The sequence below is a fragment of the Microtus pennsylvanicus genome, chromosome X (assembly GCF_037038515.1).
Source record: "Microtus pennsylvanicus isolate mMicPen1 chromosome X, mMicPen1.hap1, whole genome shotgun sequence".
NCBI lineage: Eukaryota > Metazoa > Chordata > Mammalia > Rodentia > Cricetidae > Microtus > Microtus pennsylvanicus.
In genome coordinates, this window is record NC_134601.1 from 115,184,037 (window position 1) to 115,204,211 (window position 20,175).

At 40.0% G+C, this 20,175-nt stretch overlaps 1 protein-coding gene across 5 annotated transcripts in view; it reads left to right on the top strand.

Annotated features, from left to right (window-relative positions):
• Positions 1 to 17,639, top strand: part of Map7d2 (MAP7 domain containing 2) — a 109,217-nt gene extending 91,578 nt beyond the window's left edge. For 3 of the 5 annotated variants that reach the window (XM_075957208.1, XM_075957209.1, XM_075957205.1), the window contains 8 exons: positions 479 to 605; positions 7,431 to 7,635; positions 8,356 to 8,460; positions 9,816 to 9,872; positions 10,389 to 10,467; positions 11,332 to 11,518; positions 13,898 to 14,173; positions 16,427 to 17,639. In XM_075957208.1, the coding sequence (XP_075813323.1) occupies positions 479 to 605; positions 7,431 to 7,635; positions 8,356 to 8,460; positions 9,816 to 9,872; positions 10,389 to 10,467; positions 11,332 to 11,518; positions 13,898 to 14,147 (1,010 nt within the window). In that variant the 3' untranslated portion in view covers positions 14,148 to 14,173; positions 16,427 to 17,639. The remainder of the gene's footprint in view (positions 1 to 478; positions 606 to 7,430; positions 7,636 to 8,355; positions 8,461 to 9,815; positions 9,873 to 10,388; positions 10,468 to 11,331; positions 11,519 to 13,897; positions 14,174 to 16,426) is intronic. The other 2 variants (XM_075957210.1, XM_075957206.1) reach the window with 1 other exon arrangement.
• Positions 17,640 to 20,175: the final 2,536 nt, after the last annotated feature.

Sequence of the window (20,175 nt, forward strand, 5' to 3'; positions counted from 1 at the left end):
GTGTGTGCTATGAGGCAGTTTCTTAAGAATATGACTAGATAGGATGGCTCACGATGAACAGGAAAAGACTGTACTTTGCAAGGACCAGGTTTGTATCAGGAGGATAGTGCCCAGCTCTTGGTTTGGAGGCTTCCCCGAACCCCCTCCCAGTGTAGCATTCTGGTTATTCAGAGCTCCAGGCTAGACTTGGCTAACAGGAGACCAGGTAGGAACCATTGTATGAGCTTTGTACAGATTTGTACATTTGTGTAATAGGGCTTTTTACCTGTAACCTTTATTACATTGTAAATTAAAGGTAACTTTTGTCAAAAAACCCAAGGGTCACAGCTTCTTCGGCTTAGTGACTAATTGTAACTGTGTTGTAGTGTTTGCCCTCACTACACTGAGTTAATAGTTATGTGTCCACTTCTATGTGAGTGGGCTCATTGTGTTCATTTCCCCTGATTTTTTTTTACTACTAAATGTCTTACTACCTCAGGAAAACCCACAGCAGGCACCACTGATGCAGAGGAGGCTACAAAAATTCTAGCTGAAAAGAGACGTCAGGCTCGGTTACAGAAGGAACAAGAGGAGCAAGAACGGTTCGTGAAGGAAGAACAAGAGAGGTATACAGGAACTCAGGCTTGTGTGATCTGATGTAAAGGTGGGGTTGGAAAGATTGGCTTGCTTTTCTTTTTACAATTTTTGTGTTGCCAAAACCTGGACAGTAGTATAGGAATCTAGATTGCATGCATTTCACAGAAGCTATATGTCATTAACAGTGGCAGAACTTTGCTCTTTTTTGAGAACCTAGAAACTCACATTAGCAGGATCTAAATGTTACAGGTACCTTCCTTTCCTTTCTTAGATATAGAGACAATTATATAGGCAACTCTAGTAGAGCTATGAGGAGAGTTTGAACTTTGGTGATAGATTGAGTCTCCCTGGATAAACAAAAGATTCTGGATATAGAGATCTTGACTCTATTTCCCAGACGATCCTAACTCATGCTCTAAAATCAAGGAGGAAAGAGAGTAAGTAGGTCAGAGTCCCATAGATAAGAAGCTCGAGAGAAGAGTCAACCCCCTAGCCCATGACAATGAGGTATGTGGAAATCCTCTCCTGGAGAAAGACAAAGGATGTCATTGCAGTAGTCTCTAAATGTTGGAGGGAATCTATCAGAAGTGTTCAGGGAACATTGTGAAAATGTGCTGGCCCTGTCTCATTCTACCTTAGCAATCCATCAATGTTTGAAAGCCACTGTGGCAATAGTACTTTGATGTGATACAGGCAGTTCTGCTTTTTATGATCTTTATGTTCAGAAAGGAAACATAGTTAAAGGACAAGGTCAATTTTATCACTACAAGGAGAAAAGATATTGTTGGGATGATCACAGAGTACAATCTGGTACCATGTAAGGAATGAGACAGGAAATAGTGCTATAGCACTTGAAGACTAGCACTGAATTTAAGGTAACAAATAATAAGACATTCTTTAGTAACCTTTAAAATCTTTGTGGTTTCTTTTTCCCCCCTTTTTAAAAAATTATTTATTTTATTTGTTTAATTGATTATTTTTATATACCAGTCCCAGTTCCCCCTTCTTCCTCGCTCTCTCCCCTCTCCCCCTTCCCCGCCTCTCCCCTTCCCCTCACCCCACCCTCATCTACTCCTCAGAGAGGTTAAGGTCTCCCCTGGGAAGCCAGCTAGGTCTGTACTATCATCTTGTTGATAGTTCCCCTTTTCTTTTCACCTTGTTGATAGTTCACCTTTTCTTTTCTTTCTTTTATTTTCAAGACAGGGTTTTTCTGTTTAGCCCTAGCTGTCCTGAAATTCACTTTATAGACCAGGCTTGCCTTCAACTCGGAGATCCACTTGCCTCTCCCTCTCCCTCCCGAGTGCTGGGATTAAAGGTATATGCCTCCACTGCCTGGTATGTGGTTTCTGATTAAATGTTTGATCTATTTTTTTTTTACAGTTGAGAGGGGTACCTTCTTCAAATTCTGAACATCTCTGCTTATTTTCTTACTCCAGTCTTTTGACCATTTTCTACATGTTTTGTTATTGTTGTATGGTATATTCAGGCTGGTTTGGGTGGGCTGGAAGTTATGTGAAGGGAAAGGTAATGTAATCATGGGATTTCAAATGACAGGCTTGGTAAAGGTAGCCACAGGAATACAACATCCCCAGAACAGGTGAGTGATATGATTGTTGCTGTTTACTTTAAAGAAAAAAAAGGAAAGTTGTTTACCTTCTTAGCTACTTTGTTCTCTCTCATTTCCTTAGCAGTTCAGCTGCAGAGAGACTTGGTTACCTTCCTGTCTTTATTTTTGCAACTCACACTATTCACACTTCCACACACTCTCCATTCTTTCATTACCAGATTCTTAATTTGATGTTTGGTTTCCTTTGGCTCTGTGGAACTTGTCCTTGCTTTTCTTGTCTTCCTGTATCTTACCTGTTAAATCCCCTTAGATATTACCTGGACTCCAAGCCCTTATTCCTTGATCAGCTTTTTAAAAAAAATTTATAAAAAATTTAGCTATATATTTTTCTCCATTCCCTTCCTTCTTCTCCCCTCCCCTTCTCCCCTCTGCCATAGTTCCCATGCTCCCAGTTTACTCAGAAGATCTTGACTTTTTCTACTTCCCATGTAAATTAGATCCATGTATGTCTGTCTTAAGGTTCTCTTTGTTGTCTGGGTTCTTTGGGATTGTGAAATGTAGGCTGGTTTTCTTTGCTACATGTTTAAAAACCACTTATGAATGAGTACATGTGATAATTATTTTTGTGTGTGTCTGGGTTACCTCACTCAAAATAATGTTTTCTAGCTCCATCCATTTTCCTGCAAAATTCAAGCTGTCGTTATTTTTTTCTGCTATATAGTACTCCATTGTGTAAATTTACCACATTTTCCTTATCCATTCTTCAGTTGAGGGGTATTTAGGTTGTTTCTTGCTCTGGCTATGACAAACAAAGCTGCTATGAACATAGTTGAGCACATGTCCTTGTGGCATGATTGAGCATCCTTTGGATATATACCCAGCAGTGGTATTACTGGGTCTTGAGGAAGGTTAAAGAATAAATACATAATTCTATAAATTATTTCCTTCTCAGAAAGTTCTGTTAACTAGCTTTTGTCTTTGGCCAAAACCTATATATATATATAATTGTGTCCCATATTTACCTCAAATTCAGCATCTTGAAGGCATAAATTAGTATACATCACTCAGAGTTCTTGTTCATTTCATGTACTCCATGTTGTTCCAAAGTTAGACATCTCAGAGCTGCTTTCTATTTTTTTTTCAGAGCTGCTTTCTACATTTCCATTATCCTTCACATTACATCAGTTGTTATTTAAGTCTTCATTGGCGCTCATCTTAGCATCTCTATTCTCCACTGTGCTCCTCCCACACCAGATAGGTCAGCTAGACTGTATCTGTGGAATCTTTTATTTGTTTGTTTGTTTTTTTTGAGACAGGGTTTCTCTGTGTAACTGGCTGTCCTTAAACTCGCTTTGTAGACCAGGCTGGCCTTGAATTCACAGAGATCTGCCTACCTCTGCCTCCCAAGTGCTGGGATTAAAGGCATGCACTGGCTGTTTGTGGAATCTTAACTGAGTGCTCCAGACCTCCCAGAGTTTGTCCACTGTCCACACTGTTTCCAGAGTGACTTTTCTTAAATAAATTATGGTTGTCCTTGCTAATGAGTCTTTTTTATTTTATTTTTGAGACAGGGTTTCTCTATAGTTTTTGGTGCCTATCCTGGAACTAGCTCTTGTAGATCAGGCTGGCCTCGAACTCACAGAGATCCACCTGCCTTTGCCTCCTGAGTGCTGGGATTAAAGGTGTGCGCCACCATTGCCCGTCCCCTGCCTGGCTTCTTGCTAGTAAGTCTTGATTACAGGATTTATCCAAACCTACCAACAATTCTTCCCTAAACTGGCCATTCCTTGCTCCTCTGCCTTCTCTCTCTCTCTAGGCAAGCCTGCATCCCTCCTCATGTACTCTAGTATGCAGCTCCATACCACAAAAGCCTGGCTTGTGCTTTGTCTCCACATGAACTCATGCTCCTTGTCACATGATATGTCTTTCTTTCTCAAGATGCAGGTCAACTCACTTCTGTGGCCTTTCTGGTCCTGTATTGGGGAGGGAGCTGATTTCTTTCCTCTTTGAGCTTAGCTTCCAGCTGACTAACATAGCCTCATTTGTTCACAGGCTGTCTCCGTTTTCTAGTTAATAGTTTAAAAGGCCAGAGTACAGTCATGGATCACTGTTGGTTGGTGCTCAGTGAAGTGGAAGAAGCTCAACTAGAATGCCATCAGTGACAACAGTGGGTTTAGTGGACTCACGGGCTGAAATTTCATGATGAAGGCAAAAGAAAAGGGTGTATACAGACTCACACAAGTAAAAAGAAAGAGACAGATTTGGAGGGGATGGTATTTAAGATGATGGTATACCCAATAAGAAACCATGGAAAGGCAAAAAAGAATCAGTCTGAAAAGCTAAAAAGTAACCATCTGATAGAAGATAAACCTAGATGCCTGCAGAACACACAGATAGTTGGAAATAAAATAGAAGCCTGTGACCTAGGTGAATCTGAGATTAATACACTTAATCCCAAATCAGTTTTCCTCTCTCTTGCCAGAATGTGAAGCTTTGATAGTGCCACATGCGAGGTGAGAAAGGAAAGTACCAGACAGCCTGGGGCTGGAACACAGTGGACATCTCTTGGAATAGGATCATCCTGACATCTGTTTTGAGTAGTTTCAATAGTTAAAGTTGCAGCAATGTGATTACCAGTTGAGAGAATGTAGCAAAAAAAATAAAGATACTTGCACTAAACTCTGAAAAATCCAGTTATTGTCACCAGCTGTTGAGGGAAACACTGTCCAAATCATGGATCTGGGAGACTCCCTTTGAAGAAAGGGCTTACTAGGTGTTTTGGCTACTAGGCCCTAAGACTTGCCTAGTTCCAGATGGTTGTGATATCAGAGCTTTCTCAGATGCCCGCATAGCAATCCTAGCCTCTGGACTTGGGGATAGCCCAAGATAAACAATGAGATTCTTGGAGTTGGGGCAAGAAACCCGATACCCTAGATTCAATCTGGGAAAGACATTTGTAGAGACTAGCAAACAGGAGAGCTTCCTGGGATTACAGAATACATTCCATGTTGAAACTGAAACAATGGCTAGGAGCCCATATCAAAAAATACTTGAGTAAGGCTTCTCATGACCAGGCCACACAGCCAACCTGAAGTCATTGTCCAAATGAGAGTACAGGCCTGAATTTGCAGGCAGAGGTCTACAATGCTATTCATACCTGACTTCTGGCTACCTAAATTTCTAGGTGGCAGGTGGTTTGGGTACAAGCTAGGGCAGGTGCTGGCCTTCCAAGTGTAGCAGCAAGGTAACACAGAGGTGGGGGGAGATAGGACAGCAACACTCAAGTGATTAGAGGCTGTAAAGAGGGCCTCGAAGGAAATTTAGTGTTGTCAGACTGTTGCAAGACATACATATAGGCTTAGACTATATTTGTCTTGAGATTTAGGCAATGAACATATTTTTGGAGATAAATTATTAAGAAGATGGGTATAAAGACAGGAAGCATCTTGAAATAGGTAACAAGGTAGCCATAAGCAGAAGGTAGATGGGAGAGAATTTAAGAGGGTGAATTGGGTTGCCTGAGACCTGAGTATTTTGCAGCCCATGCAAAGTTGTATGTAGAAGGGTAAAACTGGCATAGGAAGGAATGGGAACTAGCAAAAGAAGTAAGAGCAATGGGGGAGGGGATGGAATTAACTGCACAAGTGATAGTAGCATTTATGTCCTTTCCATATTAATCAGAACAAACAGGGAACATTCTCAGTCATACTACAGTGAATGAGTGAAATTTAAGAAGCAAGATGAAATGGCCCCAATTTTCTCTGTAAAGTAGTGGTAATTCTGTCAACTAGAATGATGGTAAAGGTTGACAAAAAGTAATTGTCCATAAAGAATCCAAGGGATGAGACTAAAAACATATCAGCTGAAGCTAAGGAACACAAGATTGATCAGCTTTGTGCCTTTCTCTAGCTAGTCCAGGAAGACAGGGAATGGCATGAGGACTAAGGACTACCCAGCCTGGGAATTGGGAAACAGAGTGGCCTCTGTGTCATCATAGGAATGCTCAGGTGGGGACTAGAGGCATGGGGGAGATCCTGAGGCAGAGAAGAGGGTAGAAGTTGTTTGTACAGTTCTCACTAGGGAAGGTCACCAAAGACGTAGAAGGATGAGCTAAGATCAGATCAAAGATTGATAGCAAAGATGAAACTTTTTCAATGAAAACTTAAAACACATAGGAATAGTGAACAGTGGAACTCACGTATTCATTCACAAGACTAAACAATTAAAGGCCCAGCTCATCACTGGTGTGGGCAAATTATGACAATGAGGGACTCAAGAGGGTTTAAAGTGTTAAAGAATGAGAGATGGAGGCCATTATATGAAGACTCGCACCAGTGGCCAATGACAAGAGATATCCATTAACTACTGAATGGTAACACTTTCTGCTTGGTAGGGAAGAAGTCCTGGGATTGGATGGGTATGATAACAAGGATCAAGAGGATGACAGAACTGCTCACAGGTTTGGTGAACTCGAGATTAGTAAAAGAAAAGATTTCTACTGTATGAAGAGAAACTAGAGCCTAGAGGTAGTTTAGTGACAATGACAAATGTGGGCTTGGGTGGCCTATGCTAGAGGGCTGGTATAAAAGGATGAAATTGGGAGGTTCATACTTGAAAATTGTGAAATAGTTTCATATGAGAAGGCAGTCTTTTTATGCTAGTTTTAAAATTACTTTCATGGAGGTGTGGCTTTGCTGGTGGAAATGTGTCACTGTGGGGTGGGCTTTGAGATTTCCTATGCTTAGTCTACCACCCAGCATCTCAGCTGATTTTCTGTTGCCTTCTGAAGATGTAGGCAGCACTGTGTCTGCCTGCACACCACCATGCTCCCCACCATGATAATAATGGAATAAACCTCTGAAACTGTAAGCCAGCCCCAATTAAATGTTTTCTCTTATAAGAAAAAAGATAAAACTACTTTCAAGGGAAGTGAAGTGGATGTAAGAGGGAATCTTTTCGGTATGAGAATGAAATTTCCATGGATGCACCGAGGAAAGGATAAGCAGAGGTGGGTAGGTGTGTGGGAAGGAATGTATGTTTTCTGTGATAATGAGGTTTAAGGAGATTTAGGACCATAAGGGTGTTATTATAACACTTTCAGCCTCTTGCACTCTTGCTCACTTTCTCTCTCTCTCTCTCTCTCTCTCTCTCTCTCTCTCTCTCTCTCTCTTTCTCTCTCTCTCATGCATGTGTATGAACATGTTGAGCTGCTATGGTCAGCACATGGTCTTTTAGCAGTTTGCCTTTGGAGTGTGTCATCCTCTAACAGTGCTTTTTTTCTCAAAAGGCTGGAAAAAGAGGAATTGAAAAGAAAGGCAGAAGAGGAAAGGCTACGCCTAGAAGAAGCCCATAAGCAAGAAGAAGAAAAGAAGCAACAGGAAGAAGAGAAAAGAAAGGCAGGAGAGAAGGCAAAACAGAAGGCTGAGGAGGAGCTGTTGTCAAAAGAGAAACAAGAAAAGGAAAAACAAGAAAAAGCCATCATTGAAAAGCAGGTACAGTCTGAAGTCTCAGACTTGTTTTTCAATGGTCTTAATTAATATTGGGCAAAATTTGTTCAGTGTGAATGATTCATAATAATAACTTGAAGTTTTTTTTGTTTTATTTTTCGAAACAGGGTTTCTCCGAAGTTTTTTGGTTCCTGTCCTGGAACTAGCTCTTGTAGACCAGGCTGGCCTCGAACTCACAGAAATCCGCCTGCCTCTGCCTCCCGAGTGCTGGGATTAAAGGCGTGCGCCACCACTGCCCGGCTTAACTTGAAGTTTTTATATAAATTCCATGTGCTGGTTATTAAATATAACTTATATGGAATAAAGTAAAGTTATTAATGTGTGCCATGTGAGCTTGGATTTCTCTTGTAGAGGTAGACATTGGAATAAGAATTTGGGTGCCACTGGTTTATCTGGGAGAAAAATCCCATGAATCTGGAATGGGAATGAAGTCAGTATTAAGTACACTGATGTATGTGGCTGAGTGCCTTTGGGATCTCTGAGGCTAAAGCTCATGACTTAGGATTTTCTTCCTGAGGAGTAAGGAAACTAGACAATTCACTTATCAAAACCTTATCAAAACTATTCCTTAGTGTGGAATACTGCTCCTTGGGGGAATTAACTTCTGAAATTGTCTACCTATGTGCACATTTCCTGGCCTGCTCACAAACACAGAGGCCTTCACCATATGTGAGAACTATTTCTTGGCTTATTTGTTTCTTTCAGAAGAAAACAGCAGAAGCAAAGGCACAGGAGGCTGTTAAACAGATGCGTTTAGAAAGAGAACAGATCATGCTGCAGATTGAGCAGGAACGACTGGAGAGGAAGAAGGTAAGAGTTGAGGGATCAGGAAGACTTAAGGAACATGAAGTGAATCCAGTCTATATCTTTATTATGTTCTTTGTCATCATGTTCTATTGGTTACTGAGAAAGGAGTGATCATAAAGCTCCACTGGTGGGCTGGAGATGTAACCCAATGGTAAGATTAATTATCACATATAAGCTCATTTGTTCAACCCTTAGCCCTGAAAACAATAGATCTCTTTTTGTGATTTTGAATTTTTCTATCTTGCCTTTCATTTCTGTCAGTTTTGTTACACACACACAGTGTATGTTAAAGCCTTGTTACTTGAATACATATCAGATAATTACATTTTTTTTGAATCGACAGATTTTTTTTAATGAAATTCCCTTTCTAGTTCATTTTTTGTTTGTTTGTTTGCTTTTGAAGATGATGTTTCTTTGTAGTACTGGCTATCCTGGAACTTACCCTGTAGATCAGGCTAGCTTTGAACTCAGAGATCTGCTTGTTTCTGCCTCCTGAGTGGAGTGTTGGGACTAAAGGCATGTGCCAACATTTCCAGTGTTAGCTCTAATACTATTTCTTAAAGTCTCCTTTGGCAGCCTTTTTATTTTTATTTTTATTTGTTTTGTTTCTCGAGACAGGGTTTCTCTGCAGCTTTGGAGTCAGTCCTGGAACTAGCTCTTGTAGACCAGGCTGGCCTCAAACTCACAGAGATCCGCCTGCCTCTGCCTCCCGAGTGCTGGGATAAAAGGAGTGTGCCACCACCACCCAGACAGCCTTTTTATGATTAATGTCTTGATGGTAAATCTTTTTCCATATTTTTCTTTTAACCTGTTTGTTTTTGTGAGCATCCTTTGTAAATAACATATAGTCAGGACTTGCTTTCTGAATCTAATATAACAGTTTTGTCTTTCAATTGAAATATTTATTCCTTTTAAACAATCTACTTACATATAAAGTTGGATTTAAGGAGACTTATTATGAAGGACTGTTTTTGTGGTATCCTGGGCCCAGTGTGGGCTTTGTATTGCTGTAGGTCTAGGAGCTAAGAGATCTGTGACCCATCCTGAGCTACTGTTCAACTTTGCTTTCTATAGCAGTCCTCTTGAATGACATTTAAGGAGGAGAAAGCTGGTATACAAACTGTATGTTAATTCTAGATCTGTATTTGTGTACTCCTTTGACCTTGTTTGTAGCAGTGGAAGACTTCTGCAGAACCAATGGAAACCTTTCTCTGGTACTTTTCATCTGCTGACATTTATCTTTTACATGTTTTCGAGAAATATGAATTGCATATGGAGCCAGCTTTTAAAAAACTTTATTCTTACTTAATTTAATTTATTCTTACATTTTTTTATTCTCTTACACGTTCCACACACAGAGAATAGATGAAATCATGAAGAGAACAAGGAAGAGTGATGCGTCTCTAGAAGTGAAGGTGGGAATTCAGATAACCATTATGTCGTGAGTGAAGAAGAGCAGAATACATTTAGTGATGTTGAAGGTTTGAGACAAATGTCTAGAAAAAATAGACTTATCCTCTTCTGTTCAAGACAAGGCTCAGGACGGAACTGAGACCTGAAAGGAAAGAGAAATTTCAGAGATGAAGAAAGTAAAAGATTCCCTCAGAGCAGTGGGATAGTGACACAAGGAAAGACACAGTAGTTTGAAGAGAAAAGTGACATAATAATTAATAAAAACACAGAGCATCAAAGAATCACTTCCTGCTATGTCCCAGAAGGGTTCTGAATACTCCCTGGTGTTTTAAAAAAGTGTTTTTCTTTATAGTGTCAATATATCAACCTTTATTGCCTTCCTAATTTCTTCTCCAGTCATTGCCATTGAGTTTTTAAAAACTTTTATTTCCTTTTATAGTTATTTTTTATTGGATACTTTTTCTTTTTTTTCTCCCTTCCCCATTCTTTTGTAGTCATCCCCTTCTGTTTGTTTCTAGAAGGAAGACCCCAAAGTAGAGATTCAGCCTGTGGTAGATGTGGAAAATAAGACAAGACCAGTTGTCCCCAACAAAATAGGTGAGTGTGAGGTCTGGTGTTTGGGTCCTTTAGGTGAGGAGGACTAGTGAACATTACTGCTGGGGCTGGGGTTCAGGGGAGTGCAGCTAGGTCCCAAGGCAGTGTGGCTGCTGGCAGTTTTGCCTCCTGAGACATCTTTCCAGCATAAGGACTCTTGACTCCATTTGGGAAACCACTGCCTTTCTCACCTGCTCTAATAACTGATGCATGGCCCAGGATGCTTTCCAGGGACCTTGACTATACATCAGGTGTAGTGATATTTCGTTTGTATTTTAATAGATAAAGCTTGTCTGAAGGTCAGAGAGTGAAACAGCCTCACTGGTCAGCCATACATACCAGGCAGTGGTGACACACACCTTTAATCCCAGTAGTCACACTAGTTTACCAAAGAAACTGGGTGGTATTGGTGCACGCCTTTAATTCAACCACTAGAGAGGTATATAAGACAGGAGAAGACAGCTCTCAGTTTGGTCTCATTCTGAGAATTCCTGGAGGCAGGATTACCATTTCAGACTGAGGTAGAGGTAAGAGGCCAGTGACTGGCTGCTTTGTTCATCTGACCTTCAGGTTGAACCCCACTATCAATCGCTGAGTTTTTATTATTTGTGCTACAATCAGGTATTGCTAAGAACTGGCTTATCTCTTAAACTGAGGTCCTGTAGACACTGATAGTTTGATCATATTTTCTTCTCCTTTGTGAAGCTGATTGCATGGAGTTATTGGCAGTTCTTTCCACTAAACAAACAAAAAGACCCCGTTGTATTACTGGTGAAAGGATGAAAATAATTGCCTGGTTATGTGTTTCTTACTACTTTATCAAATTTGAAAGTTTTGATTCATCTGAAGACTTGTGTTCTTGATCAGAAATCAGTGGATTGAACACCTGTCAGGAAGTAAATGACTCAGAGCATGCTGCTCCAGAAACCTTTCCCCAAGACATTTTCTCCAATGGTCTTAAACCAGTTGGGGCACCTGTTCATCTGGAGGGCCTTGATGGGAAATCCAACAGTCTGGATGATTCAACTGAAGAAGTTCAATCTATGGATGTGAGGTATGTTATTTATTTTGCATTTAATTTTTATCTATTTGCCAGTTACTGCCAGTTGCTCCATCTTTTCCCACCTTTTTCATTTCTTTTAGTTGTTTGTTTACAATACACCTTTTCTTATTTTATCTCTTCATTCATCTTCCCCATCCATAATGAAATCTCCTTGAAAGGAGGTTTTGTTGGTATAGAAAAGGTGTCACTGGTGTAATATAAGTGTCTTGAGTTTGGCATCCTAGAAGCAGAACGGAAGATGGGGTTTCATGGCTTGTCATTTACTGGAGAAAGACTGTAGAGGGAGGGAAGGCACTAAGCAAGATGTGTTCTCAATCTCCCTGGAAATCTAAAGGTTGGTTTTCCACCAGGCCATCATTTTTTTAAATGTATTTATTTATTATATATACAGTATTCTGTCTGTCTGTATGCTTGCTGGCCAGAAGAGAGCACCAGATCTCATTACAGATGGCTGTGAGCCACCATGTGGTTGCTGGGAATTGAACTCAGGACCTCTGGAAGAGCAGTCAGTGCTCTTAACCTCTGAGCCATCTCTCCAGCCCCAGGGCATCATTTTTTATCGCTATATTTGGTAATATATATTAGTCATTCAGTGTGGACAAGGCACTGCATGTTGGATGATGCAGGAGTAACTGTGACCATAGTGGCTCCTGTTAGTTAAAAGAAATTGTCGAAAGTAAAGGAAGCAGCTGTGAATCTTTGACTATGCAGCACTCTGAAGCTGGGAAGTAGGTGCACCTGCAAGTAAAGGAGGTATAGCCCAACCACCAACGGGGTCTCCTGTGTCTACAAAGTCACCAGCAGAGAAAATTCTGTATAGACTGATAGTGGGGCTCCCCACCAACCATCTACTGGATATTCCCATATCCCCAACACAGCCTTCCCCTGACTGGTGCCACTCTGCTCCCAGGAAAGAAAAATAGAGGTAATCATAACTGTTAACACACCCATATTGAGCCAAGTGTGCTTTTTTTTATGTTTTGGGATTTTTTGTGTTGAGGGGAGGAAGACATGGTACCACTGGCTAGGATTCATAAAAGTGAATGGGCTTCATACACTGAATTTTTAGAGAGAGACATCTACTTAAACCACATGTAAGCTTATGGTGGCATTCTCTTTATTGTTGTTGATGGTGGTTCTAGTTGGCTTTTTTGAGACAGAGTTTCATGTAGCTCAGGCTGGCCTCAAAACTCACTGTGTGCTTCACACTGACCTTGAACTTTTAATTCTCCTGAGTAATGGTATTGTAGGTATGTGCACCCATGTCCAAATTTTCTCTGTGTTCTTGAGTTGAAATGAAGGGAATTGTGTGGAAAGGTGTGGGTGGGGCCAGATGTTTCTACTTAATAAGGCAGCTTGCACAGATACTCAAAGATCTTAGGTCAGTTACTGTGCCTTACCGTGGCTCAGGTGTGAGGGCAGTAGATCCTTTGAGCTTCTACAAATCGACTGGGTTTTCTAGATTCTTCCCTAAGGTCTCATGAAGGAAGAAGAGACTGGCATCAGCCTTATTCTAGATGTTAAGAGTCTTCTGGGACAGGCCCTTCATTCCTAGCCTACTAGTCTTCTGGACCTGGATATGTTCCTTTGCATATCCTATGGCAGACAGCAACAGTGAAACGCCTCTTATCTCTAGGGAAAGGAAGAAAAAGCTAGCCTCAGCTGGGTACATTTAGATAAGTCCGGGTGGATTGGAAGCCTGGTTTTAGAAAGGCAGTGGTTGAGATTGGGTCTGTAGTTGCCCAGGGTAACAGTGCATTCCATGTTCCCATTCTCCAACCTTAACTAAGCACATACTTACTTCACTTCATGTGACCCGGCACCAACTATTCTCAGCATAGTTATTTCACATCTCAAAAGAGTAGTAGGAGGAAGAAAAAAAATTCTTCTTCCCACTTTACAGGGGGAGGAAACTGAGGCCAAGGACAGAAAAAAGCAGCTCACCATAGACAATACTACTGTAAGGGCAGCACCAGGAGACCCCAGGGCGAATTAGGGCCCCTTTCAGCTCACTTTGAACTTTTAGTCTTTACTTACTCTTGGAATGTCCCAGCCTAAAAGCTCCGGGAGGGCATTGCTTCTCTGTAATAATGTGGTGGTGCCTGTAGGTTTTTTCCTTTCAACCCTCAGACACTGAGTTCACTCTTCTTCACTGCCCTGCTTGCCTGCTTCCTTTGTTCTCATCTACAAGGATTTTGTGTCTGCCCGCTTACCAGATGTGAACTCAGTTGTTTTTTTACCTCATCTTTTCCATAACAGCAGTATAGCAAAACCACACAAAAAGGACAAAGTACATTAACACATCATGTTTTATTCTCATGTTTTCTCTCCTCTCTGTCTCTCATTCTATGTTTCCCTCATCTCTTCTAGTCCTGTTTCCAAAGAAGAGCTTATATCCATCCCAGAATTTTCACCAGTGAGTGAAATGATTCCTGGAATGTCTCTGGACCAAAATGGAACTGGTAATGCCCGGGCACTTCAAGATATCTTAGATTTTACTGGCCCGCCTACGTTCCCCAAGAAATCCAGTGAAAATCTCAGCCTTGATGACTGTAACAAAAACCTCATCGAAGGATTTAACAGTCCTGGGCAAGAAACTACTATGAACACCTTCTGTTGACAAAGACAGCATTCTTTTAATGAAAGGTATAGCCTTTTAATGATACTCTAAATATATAATTCCCCAACTGAGATTTGTAAAGATTGAATAAATACCACCCAGGGTCTTGAACAACTAATTTTATTTGAAAATAACAAATAAAAAATTGAAAATAAATGAATATTTATTGCAGCACACACAGAAGGAGAAAGATTCTAAGTAATTCCTTTATATGTGAGTCCCTAATGTAGTATCCTACTCACGTTGTCCTCTTTGTTTGGAGTTCTGGGTAGAAAGGTTGAGAACGTTTGATGGCCAATCTATTTCAGGTAGCATCTTTTTCAGAGGCCAGGAGAGAATACTGAGGGTAATTCTTCCAAAGAGAACTTCTCCTATTAGTTTTCTTCCATGACATCCCATTCTCTACCTATAAACACTCATACAGACTGATGAATTAAATGGTCAGCTGTTCTATTGATCTATTCTGGATCCTTCCCAACCAGACATCTGTTTTTGGATCCTAACTTAAGTGAGAGAGCAAAGGTTTTCCCCCACCACTGAGCTTGTTTGTTGCCAAAGTGCTTTTGTTCTCACTGGCACTCTGATGCTCACTCTTGCCTGATTTCTCAGTTTCTATCATTTTGGCCTCTGGAGTTTCTTATTCTCTCCCTTTACCCCTCTCCATGCTGTGTTTTACATGCTAAGCTCATATTCTACTACTGAACAACACTGGTCACTCTCTTGTGAGAGTCTTTATCAGTTATATGCACTATACACTTGTGTACACTTATATTTTACATTTGATTTATTTCACTTTAGGACTTTTAACAAATATTTTAAGTGTGTGTGATACACACAGGAGTGAAGGCCTTGGAGGCCAGAGGCACCACATTTCCCCTGGATCTGGAGTTACAGGCAGTTGTAAACCTCCTGACATGAGTACTGGGAATCAAATTCAGGTCCTGTGCAAGAACAGTAAGCACTCTTAATCACTGAGCCATCTCTCCAGCCCCTGGGACTTATTTTTGAACAGTGCAAACATAGTTAGGGTCTATAATCAAATCCTTGGAGAAGTTAGTAATTTCTATTGCTCCTGCCATTTTATATTAATTTTTCGGGTTTTTTGTGTATGGTGTCTGCTTGTGTGTGCACAAGTGCTCTTCACCATATTCCTTTGAGACAGGGTCTGTCACTAAACCTGGAGCTAACTTTTTTTTGGCTAGGTTATCTGAACAATGAGCTGCAGCAATCCCACCCCCACCCTACACTGTGATTACCAATACCTGTGGCCACGTACATCTTCTATGTGTGTGCTGGGGAATCTGTACTCATACTGATGCACTTTTCCTACTGAGCTTTCTTCTCAGTCCTCCTGTCATTGGACACTCTTAAAAAGGGTTTTAGGCTCTTATAATTCCATCACTTTCTTATGGTTCTGTATTCTTCTAATAGAAATTTGATTCCTAACCTGATTTAGTGTAATTTTTATATCCAAATACAGTAATAGAACGGGAAGACTACAAAGTTGTATTTTGTGTACTTATTTCCACATGACCTCAGTCCTTGCCTGTAGAATCTATAGTATAGACAGTGGGCTCTCGAGACTCCTTCAGTCAGTTTTCTGCAGAGTCCCTGGAGTCCTTTGACACAGGAGAGGAAATACAAAACAAGCCACTTTTAATATTTTGAGAGAGGATCTCACATAGACTAGGTTGACCTTGAACTTATGTAGACTAGAATGATCTTGAACTTCTGCAAGAGTGGCTGCTTTCTTGAACACTGAAAATGCAAATTTACCTGAGCATTCTGTTTCCTTGACAGTTGCATGGCTTAGTATTCATTAAGAGGTTTCTTTTGTTGTTAGTATACCTTGATTTAATTAACTTCCATTCAATTCACTTACCTCACTATCCAACTTTAGACTAGTGCCAAATCCTTCTAAACCAATGGTGGTTTATTGCCACAGTGCTTGAGATATTAAACACTTCATGGTTTGTATGCAAGGACAATCTTGGTGGCTTGGAGCATCCCATTCTTCTTTCATCCTTCCTGAAACTGTGCACTACTCCTACTTCCTCATTGGAGAACTGTTCTTCACTCAAGGGCAGAAAATCTCAAAACATCTGCCAATTTTAAAGAAGTCCCATATGAGGAACATTTGACCCTACTAAAAGAATGATTCTGTAAAAACTGCTACTCTATCTTTCTTGAGAAATACTGTATTAGCCAAGGAAGAACTAGAGTGCAAGATACTGGTTTCTGCCTTGGTCTTACCTGGTTTTGCTTTTGAATTGACACAGGTGGTGTTTGGATCACCCATGAAGCTGTCGGTATTAAATCTGAGCTGCTAGCCACCTGAAGAAGCTTCTTTCGCCTTTAACCGCTGGATTCCAAATTACTAGATCAGAATGTAACTGTATTCCTAGGTTGTTTGGCAAACACTGGCCTCTCTTGGTAGAAACCTTGAGATTTTTGCCTTGTTGGGCTTTAGCAAAGTTTCATTTTATGGTCCTATTTATGAGCTTCAGCTGCTGCTAAAGCATTTCCTTGTCCTTCTCTGATATCATATCCTGCGTGATGCTGGCTGGGAACCTCACTTTAGGACACTTGCATTCCCAGAGTTGGAGCACATAGACATTTAGATGTCTCTTCCTATAAAAATCTTCTATTTATCCACACTCTAGTTAAACATGTACTTGACCTGGGCTGCTTATATTCCTGTATTTTTTTAGTGGGGGAGAAATCTAGCCATTTTCTCTCCCTCTCAGGTTTCTGTTAATTTATTGTTATTATTAAGCTTCATCACCTGCAGAACATTATCCCATATTACTTGTTTGGACATTAAGTAAGTTCAGTTGAATAAATAATTAAATAGTGGAAATTATTTCTTTCCCCTTATGCATACATGGGCAACATAAGATAGCAAGGACCTTTTCATATCATGCCTTTAAAATCTTCAAATTGTCACTCCAAACCATTGAATGACTTTTCAGTTGAATGAATCACATCTCCTGCAGGTGGTTGTTTTTATGGTTTTGCTATTGTTTTTATATTGGATCTTGGGAGATTCTTTTTGTTCGCTCCTATGTTTGCTTAACTGTAATAAAAAAAAGTCACAGTGCTTTGAAAAGGGGCCTCAAGTTGGTCCCAGTATGTCACTTTAATAGACTTTAACGTTAAAAAGTCTGAACGTGGAAAAATGACACTAGAATGTATCACTCCATACATTTTATGCCATATAATGCTATATTTAAAATTTGCATTTCTTGTGGTAAAATGTAGCTTTACTATTAAAATGACCTTTTCTTTGGAACTTTTTGTTTTGACTTTTACCTTAAGCCTTTTGAAAAGATCTGTAATTTTGAGATTTACAACCAAGAGATATAAACAAATCTCAGTAGTGATCTTGTTCTGTACTTTTAAAGCTGGTACAGTTTAAGAATGTATTAGTCTCAGAAGCTATGTATGTTTATGTGATATAGTCTAAATAAAATGCATACCACTAAAAATGTGCCCTTGACCTTGATGAATATATCAAAGGAGATATATCTTTTATGACAAGCACACAGATGATAGCATGGCTTGACATCTAAAAATATAACTGGGCATTTTTCTTTTTTTTTCTTTTTGATTTTTGAGACAGGGTTTCTCCGTAGCTTTTGGTTCCTGTCCTGGAACTAGCTCTTGTAGACCAGGCTGGCCTCGAACTCACAGAGATCCACCTCCCTCTGCCTCCTGAGTGCTGGGATTAAAGGTGTGCGCCACCACCGCCCGGCCTGGGCATTTTTATTAAAGCTTTATTTTGCTACGCATCCATCTCATTGAGCTCACAGCACACTGTGATCATGTGATGCCTCATTTGCATGATGTGCACATTCTGTTTAATGTTAAATACATTTTCATTGAAGAGTCTGATGGCTTGCTGGTGTTTGGTTTCTGTACACTCAGTAAAGAAACTTGCCGAAACCAATTTAGATTTTTAAAACCTGAAACCAGGTAGAGCAAAAAGACCAATTGATTTCTGTGTAGGTGTTCTTTCTCTGCCAAATCATTAAAAACTCCTCAGTTGTCAGTGCCAAGTGGAGCCAGCTGTGACTTTGGTGGTGGCCTGTCCCTAGAACATGATGAACTTCAGAGAATGTTAGGTTGCTGTGCTTTCATACAAGAAATGGTTCAAGCAGTTGTTAGCTAAGTGAAGAAATAACTGATTGTGGTATAAGTGATGAGACTTTGATATAGTATTTTGGCATTCAGATTAATGTAATGGCAGTATTGGTTCTTACTTTCAAGGATGTGGAAACCCCAGACCTGATGTTTTTTTATGCTTGTGGTGTGATTTTCCTGGGGAGATATGAACAAGTATCTGTTCACCCAAGATAGGCACTGACAGTGACAGAAACTCAAGCCTGGCTTAGTGAACCAGTTAGTTTATTGGGGTTCCTTCAGGTGTATGGACAAGAGATCATTTACAGGCACACAGATGAATGAACAGTAACTGTATCACATAAAAAAACTACCTCAGTGTGGTGATGACTCTCAAAAACTCAATTGCTGGTATAACAACTAACTGGAGGTTTCTCATTCTGTCTTGCCCTGCATCTGCTTTTAAAATAACCACTCAGGGGCTTGAGAGATAGCGCAGAGATTAAGAGCACTTCCTGCTCTTCCAAAGGTCCTAAATTCAATTCCTACCACCCACATGGTGGCTCACAACCATTTATAATAGGATTTTTGAAGCCCTCTTCTGGCTTGCAGTATACATTCATGTAGAACACTGTATATATAATAAATTAATTAATTAAAATAAAATAACCACTCAGAGGCTTAATATTAATTACATACTGTGGCCTGTTAGCTCAGCCTTATTAGTAAATAGCTCTTACAACTTTCTTTTAGTTTATATTTTACTGTATGGCTCATGGCTTTTTACATCTTGCTTCCCTGGCAGCTGCTTGTGCCTCCCTTGTCCACCTTCTTTCTCTGTGCATTCAGTTTGGCTTTTCCTGCCTAGATATTCTGCCCTGTGCTTTTTTATTAACCAATGGTAATAAAACATATTCACAACATACAGAGGGGCATTTAACATCACCCTGGAGTTTTAGAATGTTCTTACAAGGCACATGCAGACAGATTAGCCAGCAGGAGACTGCTCTCACCAGCAATTGTTTATTGTTTATATAACTTTGATGGGACGTGTGAATCTTGTAAATTTCAGGAGTCTATTATTTTTATTTACATCATCAATCTTATAAATAAATCTTTTTCCCTTGATGGAAGGGGTATTTCTTGTCAGAGAAAATATCTGCACACAATACATGACCATAGACTTGTTACTACTCCCTAACTAATGGCACCAACCTAGAGATTAGACTTTTGAATCTTCATAGTGACTTACTTTAGAGCAATCTGAACCTAAGGGCCCAGTCAGCACAGCCTTTCCAGGTTCTTCTGACAGAGCCTCTGACAGGGGATTAGAAGCAGTTTATGTCATCATAAGCTCTGCCATAGGGCTGACAGTGGTGACCAATCATTCCTAAGAAAAATTTTTAGTTCATGAATATTTTAATTGTTTTCATGGTGTATGCAGGTTTCTTATTAAGTGCTTTGAGAGAACAAATTTAGGTATAATACAAAAAAGCAAATTTATTTGTAAGTATATACACTTTATTTTGGATAGAGTACAAGGCAACTCCAATTTTCACTTCTCAGCATTGTTTGGGAGTCCTGATTATGAAAGAAAGTGAGAAATTTTAGAAATGGAAACAAGAGTTTGCTATATACTTCCACCCAAGAACTCTTAATGAACAATTGAAAACAATTTCACAGGAGGGCAACTATTAAGAAAAATTCAATAGTTTGGTTTTTTTCTGTTAGAATTTTTAAATATCCCTGTAAATCCTCCCCCACACTTCTAGAAATAGATATCTCTTGAGAAATTATTTGAAGGTTCTATCAGAGAAGCACAGCTGCTCTACACCCTGTGCAGAGACTTGTCCTCTATCAGGGAAAGTCGTTATCTTCAATTATCCAAGCATGAAGCTTGGATGGA